This window comes from Melopsittacus undulatus, chromosome 9 (genome assembly GCF_012275295.1).
Source record: "Melopsittacus undulatus isolate bMelUnd1 chromosome 9, bMelUnd1.mat.Z, whole genome shotgun sequence".
Classification (NCBI taxonomy): Eukaryota; Metazoa; Chordata; class Aves; order Psittaciformes; family Psittaculidae; genus Melopsittacus; species Melopsittacus undulatus.
The window spans coordinates 30795663-30808768 of NC_047535.1; the positions used below are offsets into that span (position 1 = coordinate 30795663).

The 13106-nt window shown below is 43.9% G+C and overlaps 1 protein-coding gene across 4 annotated transcripts in view; it reads right to left on the reverse strand.

The window, feature by feature from the left end:
- The window catches only part of FRMD4B (FERM domain containing 4B), a 123342-nt gene that overhangs the window by 21610 nt on the left and 88626 nt on the right, over positions 1-13106 (reverse strand). For all 4 annotated transcript variants that reach the window (XM_034066145.1, XM_034066144.1, XM_034066146.1 and 1 more), the window contains exons 8-11: positions 7818-7901; positions 6542-6607; positions 5457-5514; positions 4456-4542 (exon numbers count right to left, since the gene is read on the reverse strand). In XM_034066145.1, coding sequence (XP_033922036.1) covers positions 4456-4542; positions 5457-5514; positions 6542-6607; positions 7818-7901 — 295 coding nt within the window. The remainder of the gene's footprint in view (positions 1-4455; positions 4543-5456; positions 5515-6541; positions 6608-7817; positions 7902-13106) is intronic.

Consider the following 13106-nt stretch of genomic DNA (forward strand, 5'->3'; position numbering starts at 1 on the left):
GATAAGGAACAACCTGGATGGTTGCTCTCCTCAGAGCCCTCTTTTGTCCAGGCGTTCCTCTCCTATGAAGACAAGCTGAGAGAGCTGGGCTTGTTCAGCTTGTTCAGAGCAGGCTCTGGGGAGACCTTAGAGCAGCTTCTCAGTACCTCAACTGGGCCAGCAAGAAAGCTTTTCACAAAGGCATGTAGGGATAGGCAAGGAGGAATGACTTTAAACTGAAAGAGGTAGATCTAGATGAGCTCTTAGGCAGAAGTTCTTCCCTGCGAGGGTGCTGAGGCGCTGGCACAGGGTGCTCAGGGAAACTGTGGCTGCCCCATCCCTGGCAGTGTTCGAGGCCAGGTTGGACGGGGCCTGGAGCAACCTGGTCTAGTGGAAGGTGTCCCTGCCTGTGGCAGGGGGCTGGAAATAAATGACCTTTAAGGTCTGTTCCAACCCAAAACATTCTATGATAAATATTACCCATTTCAAAACTAGTGCACTCTAACAAAAACACTTCTGAGAACATAATGTATTCAAGACAACCAGCAGCTGAATTGAACTCTTTGTAAATCTGAAACAATACCATAGCAAGATAAGTCCTTCTCTTCAGATATTATAGCTCATTTATTACCAGGGAGTTGCCCACAGAAACACAATGAAGTGGGAGAACAAGTCCAAAAGCCAGCAAGCTGCCTTCTCAAATTCCCATCCCTCAGAGGATCACCACATGTTGGCTGAATGCAGAATAAACTCAATTCATACCCTAATACATGCTCCATAAACAAGACGACACATTGTTTATCTCACCCGTGAGAAGGACAGGGACAGAGATACAAGGGAGATCCATTCTGTTTTGAAATGCCAAATGAAGTCCTGGGACCTGTTTTAAGTTTTTCCTAATTGATTCAGAGGAAACTGGGGACAGGACCTTGACATACCACCCCATAGAAAGCAGGAGGCATTTCTCCAAGCAAAAGGCATCTCTTGGTGTTAACTGCACCTGAAGGGAGAATGTTTGCAAAGCAGCAGGACTGCAGGGTTAATCCCAGCTGAAATCTGAACATGGCTTGCCAAACCCAGTCTTTCTTATGCCCTATGAGGATTATAATCAGCTCTGCTCAGTATAACCTCCAGCCAGTGCAGGGTCACTGCTTTTAACTACATAGAATAAGACAATTTTCATAAACGACACAAAAAATAATTCTTCATTTTCAATCTATTCCAGAGGTGGAGCACAATGCTTCCCTTGGTGCCTATCAGCTCAAAGCCCCAGGTGAGGAGTACACCAAGGGCTTGCTTTGCTAGAAACCATTTCCAAAGCAGTACAAGCTTTCAGGAGTGACTTACTCCTCCAAACCATCTTGGGTCAACCAGCAAAATATTAATAGCCAGACTCAGACCTCCCCAGCCAGCTTTGCATGGACAGACAGCCATGGCAGGTTCTCCTGGTCCAGCCCTGAGTTAACACACTGGCCTCTCCAACAACACACATTCCCCTCATGGATGACTGACAGTACATGCGCAAGCATTGGCAAGGCTGGGCGATACTGATCTGGAGATTGCTTCATCCAGGTCTGTCTTACAAGTTATTTCCTGTGAAGAGTTCTCAGCCTTGGACTTCACACAACACTGTTGATCCAATAACAAAATCTTGGGATAACCACTGCACTCCAAGGCTCATGATTAGGTCTCTTTGCCTAAGGACCTACTTGGATAAAAACCGAAAGGTTTCACTTTTTGTGGAGGATGGTTTTATTTGTTGGGATTTAACTGACACTGCATTAATGAGTGCAGTTTTTTTTTATATATATATTTATTATTATTATGTTTTAAATCTTATTCTGAATATGGACTTGGCTCTTACCGAATGCCTGTGATGAACACATTAAGCAAAGGTAGCCATTAGCACTACAGAAAATACACAGCAAGCAGAAGAAAACCTCCTAGTGTGAACTCAGCTGAAGCACAGGCACCATTTTCCTGCTCAAAGCCTCCCACTGGAACCTCAGCAGCTTTCACACTGCAGCCGGTATCAGAGAAGTTTGCACACCCAGAGATCACTTGTATCTTTAGAATTAGGAAAGACCAGCTTAGCCTCCCTCAGACTTGGACTCAGCCTTTCCCTTTCATTGAGTTAATCAGCTGCTTGTATATTTTAACATCACTAACTGAAAAAGTGCACAACAAGGATGCTCTTTCCCAGATGGCTAGGGATAAACATAACAGCACTTTTGATCCACAGTATAAACACCAGGATAACACCAGCACATGGCAGTTACAAGTTTGGCTCCATCCTGCAAAGCAAAGCAAGAAAATTCTGCTAAATCCAGCAGAACTGGCATCTCTGCTCCAAGAGACAGGCATAGTTTATATGCCTACTCCTCTCTTGCCTGCTGCTTTGGAAAAGGGCTGTGCTTGCTAAACTCCTCAAGAGATTCAGGCAAAGCTATACAGACTCTTCTCTCTCTGAACTGTGTTCTGATACAAAGCAACAATACTGGTTAAAGGAAACTTCTGTGTGCTGCATCACTGAAATAAACAGCAGCATCCAACATTTCAACTCCAACACCAAGTCTGGGTGTGGGTGTCTCTCTACAACCAGCATCTGCTTTTCCTCTGAAGGTGATCTGATTCCCATTACTTCCATGGATCATGTCAGAAGTACATTTCGTATTTCAAACTGTGAAACACATCTTTTGTATAAAGAAACTGTATATTTAGCCATACATTAAAAGTTGTTGTGACTCAGGATAACCTGTGGGCTTAAGTAATTTCTGTCCCCTCCTGTTGACACCAGACACGAATCAGTAAGGATACTACAGCCATATCCAGCCCCAGTTTTTCAATCACCTTATTGGCATTAAACCTTCTCTTTGCATTCAGGCTCCTGTCTTCCACCTTTCCTTTTAATCACTATTACTTGTTGTATAACTACAGTAGACAACTATTATAATTTCCATTGTAACACTTCCACTGCAGAGGTGACCTTTGGCTTTTTTCTTAAACACAGCCCAATTCAAAGTCAACACCTTGTCACTAACTGTACAGGGTGTGATTTGGCATCTGGGCCCTGCTGACCTTAAAACTTCCCTTCATCTGCCTGGTTGATGTTGTAAACTGAAATCCCGCTAGCTAGTGAACGATGTGTTTGACCTGACCAGAAAATCTTGTACATGTTGCCTAAAAACAGCACTGAAGAGCAAGAGTATCTCCTTGATGCCTTCAATTGACAATCAATGGCTGCATTAACGTTGACTTGATTTTCTAGGGTTCCCCTTTTGTCATGTGGAACAGGTGTGGTAAAACAGGCTTGGGATGAAACTTTGCGCTTTACTAAACAAAGTAGGGACATACAAGGTCAGCCTTGGACACACAGGTATATAAATATACCATAAGAAACCAAGTCATAGCCTGCTCTGGAAAAAAAAGAAGACCAAGCTGGAAGCTTGAAGGGGAATTATGCTTAAGAAGGAAGTTTTGTTAAGCTGTGTTTTTTGGCACAAACACGGTAAACAATATCAGTTTGCAGATGTAAAATTCCCTGGCAGGAAGCACACACTTCATGTGAACTCCTGCCCAGATCGTTCCTGGAGAAGAACAACAGCAAAACCCCAGGTCTTCATCTCCTCATCTCAGAGGTTTCAATGAAGACATGACCAGAAGGAAACCGCTCAGACCAACAGCATGGCTCCTGCACGTGCAGTCCCAGTTCTTCCCCACAGCCAAGTGGGTTAAATAGCACTTCAAAGACTTTCAGGGCTCAGCCCTGTCACGGGGAGATGAATGCAGCTACAGGACTGGGCAAGCTCCCAACACATCGTGTGCCTGAGCTGCATGATGGGTTTCCAAGGCTGGCAGCAGAAGCCTGCTAGGGTTTGCTGATGGGGGCTTTGAGGGAGCCAGCAGTGCAATATAGGACCCTCTGCCCTGTTTAAACAACAAAGGAGGCTGCTGGCAGAGCTCACTCTGAAGGAGAGCAAGGGGGTGGAAAAAGAGAAGAGCAACCTCCAGTATTTGGCGTTTACTCTCAATCCCCCTTACAATTCATTGCATCATGGAAACATACAGTTGCCTAAGCAGGCCTGCAGTTTCCAGCAGTTCCCCTTGTATTTCACAGATATCAGTGGAGCCTTTTATCACTTCACACACAAAAAACACCTATGAAAGCCAAGTGAAAACACTGCTTGAGTACAACAAGACCTTTAGGTTTGGATTTACAGAAACCCAGTTGCTTCATACTTTGATAGTTATCCCTGCAGGCTGCCAAAATTCCTGTCCAGACTTTCTTGAGACAAACTCAAGACAACACATAAGCCAAAGTTCCCAAAGGGAGTTTTCACTGTCTGTGTGAGGGGACTGCTACTGCCTCAGTGCCAGCGGAATTCTCCTTTGGCTTCCAAGCCTTGGTCATTTACTCTGACATGTAACACCATCCCACCTACCCCTCAAAAAATAAATCAGATCAAAAGAACTTACTTTTCTGGGTTTAACTTTGTCTTGTAAGTCGTACTGGCCTATTCCTTTGTAGCTTATTCCAAGCCACCACGGGATTCTTTGTTTATCCTGAAAAATGGACATCTATGTGAACCAAGAGCTACTTAAGAATTACACAATACAGGACCCCAGCCCATTTCTTCCTGTGACAAGTACAAGTAGGTACAGAACACAGATTGCTTTGCAAACAACTGTACGTGGAGTGGATTGCTGAAGTGAATGTGGAAACTTTCTCCCCCTGCCTTCTGAGGCAGAGGTAAGAAACTGGGGGTGATGGCTGTGCACAGTGGACAAAAGAAAAGCTACAGTGCTGCTGAAACATCGTGGTGTCACTCGTTGTGGGAGGGGATGTGAGGGGGGAAGGATATGGGATAGAAAAACTGTGGCCAATGACTGCATCCACTAAATTCAGGCACAGACAGCCACAGGAGGAGAGAACAGCACAAAACATCAGCTTCTTTGGTACCCCAGTCATGGCCATGACTCAAAGAAAGGAGACACCATCTCTGCTGAGCTCTTCTGCACAAAGCACAGGCTCTGCTCTACAAATGGGAATAAACAATGTGTTTCCACCAGCCTCCAAAAGTATTTCCCAGAATTTCTCCACTAGTTACCGGCCGTTAGAAGTAGTCTTTTCTACACTGTATTTTTTTTTCCTAATCTTGATTAGAAATATCTCTGGGGAAACTATTAACTGCTTCAGATCTAGAAGTGTTACTCAGTTTAATTAAGATAAGAATTTAGCTCCTGATAGGATTAGAAAAGGTTTTACAAAAATTCCTTTCCATCTTCTGTAGCACATAATACTTTGCTGCTCTCTGGAAACAATTCTTAGAGAATAATGAAGGGGGAAAGATTACAAAGGTTGAGAAATGCAGAGTTTAATACTGACAGAAGGGTACTGAATCATCAAACTATTCCTATAGGAATGTAATCACAGGCAATAAGCTGAGCAATCACACTATCTATGGGCATTTACTAACCTTTACTCCATAGTAATGAACTCCATATGTTGGCAAAGCTTCCACAACTTTCATGTACCTGTAGACAGATTTATAGCACATCAGATCATTTTCTCTGGAGGGAACAACATCTATTAACATATATTTTTTCACAGATACATTCAAGACATGTCATTTACCATTTATCATATTTTGAAGATCTTAATAATTGAAGGCCCATGTTTTCAGAGAAAAACGTAGCATCCTGGCTCGAGGAAAGCTGTGATATTTTGGCACAGCTAAAGCAAATGGAAAATCTCTCATACTGCAAAATACTCAATCTCCTATCAGAAGGTTGAAAACAAAGTAAAGACTCTGAACTGAACAGATGAGCGTTTTGGGAAATATTGATAGTAAAGACCTGCTCATAATTATTCCATTATGGTGCTCTGGTTGCAATGGATAGGCTCCAAATGAAAGTGTTTACGCAGTTGTACCACTGTTTCATGAGGCAATTCAGGCAACTTTTTCCCTTGTTCCTCTTGAAAGAAGCCCCTGAATTATTGAGGCAGTTACAGGCATCGAGGTACATGAGCAAAACAAGTTGCTTCCATTGTACAACCATGGCTATAACCTCAAACACAGCACACTGCATTTGCCTGTAGGAAGTACAGTAATATTAACAGTAAATTAAAGTTGCACAGGCTCTGTATGCATATTGGGAGACCTTGTTCTTCTGAAAGCCAAATTCTGAACATGTCAACAAACACGCCTCTGTTTTTTTACTAGGGCTAAGGTAATACCTGCCCTTAAGAGTTTGGTGCAAAAACTAATTGATAGCAAGCAGGGTATGGAAAAGAGTCTTCCAACAAAGTAAGGTCCAGATAACTGCTTTTGTATTCAAGGTATCTGAAAATATAAACAGACAACCTTCACTGCCAGCCTGTGAAAAGTAAACTTCAAATAACTTCCTTTGCAATATAACCCAATAAGAAACAAACCCCACAGACACAAATGACAAAGCCTGCAAGCAGTAATGACCAGAACATCCTGCACCAGCATTACTCAACAAAAAAAGAAATAAAGTAAAAACATCATCTTGACAAGTTAACAAGTGTCATACTCACTGAACAATGGCTTGTCCTCTGGTCAGACCTTTAATTTGTCTGTAATGCTCGATTACTCTGTCCTCACTGCAAACCAAGCACAAAACCCAATTTAGAGGCTCAGTGACTTTTTCCATGTGTGGCGGCATCTGTGGAAGCTCAGGCGCCTGCTCAGCATGCAAAGGAGTGCCCCTCTGCACATTCTGCACTCTGCTTTACATTCTGCTTCACATTCTGCTTCTTACTGGTTTCTTTCCCACCCTTCATTAGGCAGTGTGGAGCTGATGATCCCCACCATCCCATGCCATGCTCCAGACTAATTAACTAATCGTTTCAGATCAGCCTGTGCTGCTGCAGATGCTGCTGCAGAATAATGGTACTAATTGTGTAAATCTATTTTCACATTCTAACAGACCAAAGCTTCAAAGGATGGTTAATGCTACCCATGTAAGACAAAAGAAGTTAAACCAGGAATGTTTTCAGTCCTGTGTATATTTTCCTCTGACACATTATAGGTGGGAAAAAATATAGGTTTGTCAGCAATGACCTTTTTGCATTTTCCCTTTATGTACTTCAACATTTTGTTTTAGCAGAATGAGAGCTAAAATATGCATTTAAGTGTCAGACACTTGAAAGCAAAGAAAAACCCAGCTGTATTATTCTATTTATTCTGAAAATCATAAGCAGGTACTGGTACACTGGAAAAATCTATCAGGTACACATCAAACTTAAAGAAAATGAAACTAATGAGGGAGTCAAACTTGCACAAAGGGCATCGACTCCAAGGAAACAATACAGTTGATTCATCCCAAATGCTCTGTTCATTTACAGCAGGTTTAAGCCACAAAACTGGACCTGTCTTTCTTTTCCCAGCTTTTCCAGCTTATTTTCTCCCCCTGCCCTGTTGGGAAGAGCAGCTGGGTGGGCATGTGGCAGCCAGCCAAGGTCAACCCATCACAGAGGCTCCTCTGTGTGATGGGTGAAGAGCAAGGGGCTCTTTGCAAACCCAGGCTTGGCTGGAGTTCAGATTTCAGCTCTTTCTAATTCATGGTCCCCACATATTCTGATCCATCAGTTTCTGATCCAGCAATTTAATCTGAGTGAACTTTCAATGAGGGATTTGCATCAGATCTTGAATAATTTATGACCTAAAAACTGGAAATGCTTGAACACAAGAATTAACTCCAACTCCTATATTATACAGGCTGAAAACTTAAAAGAGTTGGCAAATTGTTTGCAAGCGATCTTGTCATTCCCACTCATAGCAATGATTTACATTTTAAATTCAATAGCTCACCAGTAAGCGAGTGATGGATGCTCCTGCAGTGTCTTGGTAGGAAAAACAGGCAGTGTCTTCAAGTCTTTCCTAGTGTTTTCATCACTAAAACAAAAAAAAATGGCAGAGTCACTGTTAGTGAATCATGGATGCAATCATAAGCTTCAGCAGAAAGAAAGGGCTGTATCTGCTACCCAGGAATATGGTGCATTGCCCCATATCAGGCTGTCACAGCAACGTAACTCTATATGGCCTCTCACATGGCAGTGATGTATATGGTGTCCTGCAGGCTCCTGTTGTAACTCATTATGCAGACACGTGATGCTCAGGTGGGAGCACCGTATCAATATTTATTTTCCACACACTCACACTGTTTGCTGAGTGCAGAACCAGCCCTGAAAGAGCTGCAAAAGGAAAAGCCTCTGCCCAAAAGCAAGTCTAAAGGTGCTAAGTTTTGCTCTATCTTCAGCTAAAATCCTACCGCTAGACAGTAACTATCATGAAGCAGTATGGTACTTGTCAAATCTCAGAGTTTAACACTGATCTGACACAAAACAAAGGGTTTCAGTTCATACACTTTAAGGTATTTTCACTGAAAACAGTTCTCCTGGACTGCTCACTCTACAGAAAGGTTAAATAGTTTGGACTCCAGACCCTGCCCGGAATGTAATAAAAAGGGTTGGTTGAAGTATGTGACTGCAATTTGTCACCAAAACCCAGCTGGATACTGAATGCCTGTAAGGAGGTTTTTAAATAAAATGGTTAATGTTTTCTCCTTATATGCTCCATTAATTTATCAGCTGAAACTTGCATGCCTCATTTCTGCAGGATTTCTGCATGCCTTCGTGGCAGCCCCAGCAAGCACCAACACGATTTTTCTATGTAAAGAATGTGCCAGTCACATCCATCAGCACCCGCCTCAGCTTCTGTATCCAGGCTTTCCTTGAAGATGCTTTCCTGCTTCTAACCTTTGTTTTCATCAGGTTCTACTATGAGAGATTCCATCTGAGCTATATTCCCCTCTTCCCTCAAAATGAGCATCCTGTGCATCAGCAGAGTGGACCACAGCACAGAAACCTGCTCTGTGGACACCACAGACCAAGCTCAGCAGCAAACCCCTGCCATGTTTCCATCTCACATGGCAGATGTCACGTGGAAAGCACAGTAAATGAAAGCTTCTTGTTCTTTGGTGAGCACAGGCTAACTGCTCTGCAAGCTTCTTCCCCAGCCCTGACAATGTGCCATAGCCCTGACTAAGAGGGACCACCTCTGGGGACAAGGAAACAGTTCAATCAACAGCCTATTTATTCTTCCATGTCTTTGATGAAGTTGCCAAGAAGGGGGTCAATTAGCACAAGGAGCTGCTTGCTGGGCCAGCACTCTTCTGCCAGGAATATGCACTTTTCTTTGCACGCTGGCCAGCACCCAAGTGCCACAAAGGGGGACAGCTGGGTAGAGAATCGGGATCTCTCTTCCCAAAGCTCACAAAAGCTGAGGGGCTTTTATTCACCCCTTAAAAGCCCATTTTTAAGGGATCAAAAGGCTGCAGGACATCTCAGCTTGCAGGGAGAAGGCAGATTATGAGGGTTTTGCAAGGACGCATGAACATGCAGAGAGAGCACACCCTCCTGAGGCCCCAGAAACTAGAACAAAATACCCCAAACCAAAGAAACAGTCCTTTGAGCAACCTGGCTTGATCTCACAGCTGACCCATCTTGAAGCAGAAGGTTTGGCTAAATGACCTGCAGGATAATTCATTATTACAATACACATTTCCTCCTGTTTTTAAGCTTGACTTCTAACTGCAATGGCTGTTGTAGCAGCCAGGGCTGGCAGGGAAATACTGCAGAGTAGGAAGGAAGCAATAACAAAATAGTTTATTTTTCAAAAAAAAGGGCTGCTCCTTCAGATACAGACTCTCAAATTTACAAAATTAACAACTGGAGGCTTAATACTGATCTTTATACCTATATTTAGAAACCTCATTGCCAGCAAACAACAAATCACCCAGGCAAGGGCTGAAGCACTAAGGAAGCTGATGCTGGGAGGCAAAGGCTGAGCTCCAGCAGAGAAGCTGGGTGGGGAAACAGGTGACTCCCAAGCTGTCACCACTACAGCTAGGTGGAGAGGTCCCAACCTGTCCTTCACCAGCCATTATGGCACCAGTAGGGTCAGTCCCATCAGTAGTCCCATCACTGAGACTGCAGAAGTGCCACAGATCCCAGCATCTGCATCCTACCATGCTCTGAAATGCCACCTTTGAGGCTTCCAGCAGGGCTACTCGCTTTCCCATTTGATTTTTGGGTCCATTGCCTCTGGAGATGGTAGAGTAGCAACCTACTTGATCCTTATCACATGCCAAAACGAGGACACTAGTTAAGCCCGAGTGATGAGTAGCAGCTCATCAATATGGAAATGTCTACCACTAAATGTAAACTAAGGACCAGCCAGCCAGCACACCGACCTCCCCAACAAGGTTTCTGGGCTCTTAGCTAGGGCATACAGTGACCAAAGGACTGCAATCACGTCTATGTCACATCACAGGACATGTCCCACCAGCACTGACGCTGAACCACAGGCTCTGGTGCAGTTCATTAGCAGGCAAGTGACAACTTACAGCAGAGCCGGACCTTCTCTGTTCTTGTGCCAACCTACAAACCCATCCAACTTGTAACAACAGCAGAGAATACACTTCTTTAACAAAAGCCAAGTTGGCCACTGGGACTTGCCTTGTGAAAGGACCCAACCTCATTGCCTGAGGTTCAGACACTCCATCCAATCCTCTGGAAAGAGCCTATCAGAATGGACTTATAAGGCCTGAAAGTCTCTGAGAAACCAGATGAGGGCTGGGCTTTTTACCCTGCACAATTGTAAAATAAAGCATGAAACAATCCTAGAAAAATGTAAAAGACCTGCGAGAAACAGGGCACAGCTCCTTGTGAGCTGCATGCCTTCAGACAGCACAGGCTGGCACACAGCAGCCCAGATCTGCTGACTGTATGCCTGAGGATTAGCATTTGGGATGATTCACGGCTTCAGGGATAATAAAAGCTTCAAATGGTCCTCCCCCTCCTTCCACAGAGTTCATTATCATTTCATCTGCACCCAGGAGCCCAAGCACGTCTCCCCTTGACCTTCAGGACCACTTTCCCAAGCCCTCAGAGACCCAGCCCATCCCCAGAGGTGACAATTCCAGATAGCAGGAGCGACGGTTTGAATTATTACCTGTTCCTGTTTGGTTTCACAGCGGCCACAAGACAACACAGAAATCACAGGGCAGACAGCCCCGGCTCCAGATGTCCAACCGTCTACACTATCTACCAGGCAAACACACCAGTGTTGTATCTGGTGTGTCCATGGTTGGTTCTCATCAGGGCAGGAGGAGGACTTGGCTGTCAGGTCAGAGAGGCCCACTTGCATTTAATCTGACCTCTGATATGGAGGGGGCTTCTTGACTGGTGCTTCTTGGCGTAATTTCAATGCATCAACTTAAATTGCCCATGGTCAATGGGAGTGAACTTTTTTTGGCAGAAGGTTTGTTTATTCCCCAGGAGAATATAGGAAACTCTCAACTATTTTTCCAGTATGCAGACAGACCCTTTCCTTCCTATTCCACCCTTTAAATGGGAGCTTTATCACCAGCAGATATCAAGCAGAATTTGAATTAATCTGGGCAATGTAACTGAAAATCTGCATCAGCCCCTCCTCATGCTGAACCTCAGCTTGATTCTTGGTACTGTCCATATTTAACTCTCTGTCCCAACATGAGCAAACGCTAGGCTAGATGCAGCATGCCCTGCTCATCAGTGCCCGCTCTATGGAGATGGAAGGGCAGCTAGTTTCTAAAATAACTAAAAGCGGTATTAAACCATGTACCATACTATGAATAGGAGTTCCCACATGCAAATTATAGCAGCAAAACAGGACCAGTCCCACATGCTTCCGACAACTGACATTACAGTGAAATTCTAGGCATCTTGCTAAAACCCCACCACGAATCTGGGAAGGAACCAAGCCACATTAACATAGCATGCTCTGCCTAAAGCACATTACTCAAAAGACTTACATATTTATGCTCACAGAAAGTGCACATCCACAGCTTGTACTAAGTGATACAACACCCCCTGCTAGGCAAAGATGCACAAAGCTTTGATAACTATGGACCATTTGTCAATGGCTGTCCAGGCTTTTCCCTGCACCCACTGTCACAAACAGCTTCTGCCTGTTGCTAATGCATGTGTGAGAGCTTAGATTAATGAGATTAGCATAAAAGAGCAATAGACACACCCAGAGCAGCAAGAGCAATATACACCAGTACAACAGAAAAGCTTATCAACCCACATCTGTGTAAATATTAACAACTTCATAAAGACAGGACTTTAGACAACTTTTAACTGAGGAAGGTGATGGCAGGTGTGTCTGCCCCTGCTAAACTGTGTTGATAACACTTTAGAAGGCAGGCATTTATCACTGGGTAAGTGCATTGTATGGTGATTCTCCTCTGTTTTCAAAGCCTATTGACCTCCCATAAATATTTACTCTTGTGTTATGGGATCATCAGAATAAGTCACTCCTGGGTCTTTCTGAATTTCACTATTTTATATTTGATTCTTCCACTGAATTTTAGGCATGCCACAGGTGGAATTTAGGGCGGCCTTGGTTTTAGAAAATACCAACCAACCTCTCCGGTTAACCTGAAAGTTGTTTCATGGACACCTAAGAATCAACAGATGCTTCTAAGAATCATATATGAGATAGAAGGAAGAGTGGAACTTCCCAGCTGAAGGATGGTACAATTATTACCCTGCACCATGAAGATGCTTTAGAAACTTTCCATTAGCCTTTTTCTTCCTATTCTGTTCAAGATATGTAGAGCTAGCAAAATAAACACACAGAAACAGCACACAATTAGACTAGACACTTAAAAGCTTGACCAGGTAAGTTTTCAGAGTGCTGGTCAGGTTACTCAGATGATGCTTCTTGGGAATAACTACTGGATTCCTTTGCTATGCGATTACAAGTATATAACAGTACAAGAACATCCCATACTGCTGGCCACACCTCAGCTTGGTCCTGAAGTGACTTTCTAAAGTGACCAGACACTGGGTAGCCTCCATCTCCAAGGTGCTTCCTCTCCATACAATCACAGATGACAGCCAGCAACACAGCCCATCACACTGCAGCCAGACTGCTGCAGCAGCAGGTGCCTTTTCTGCAGGCTTTGGTTTGCTCTAAAATAAATGGAAGGGCAGAGCATGGCAACCTTGCACTCCATGGAGGCTGGTCTGTCTTTCAAGGTATCACACCAGG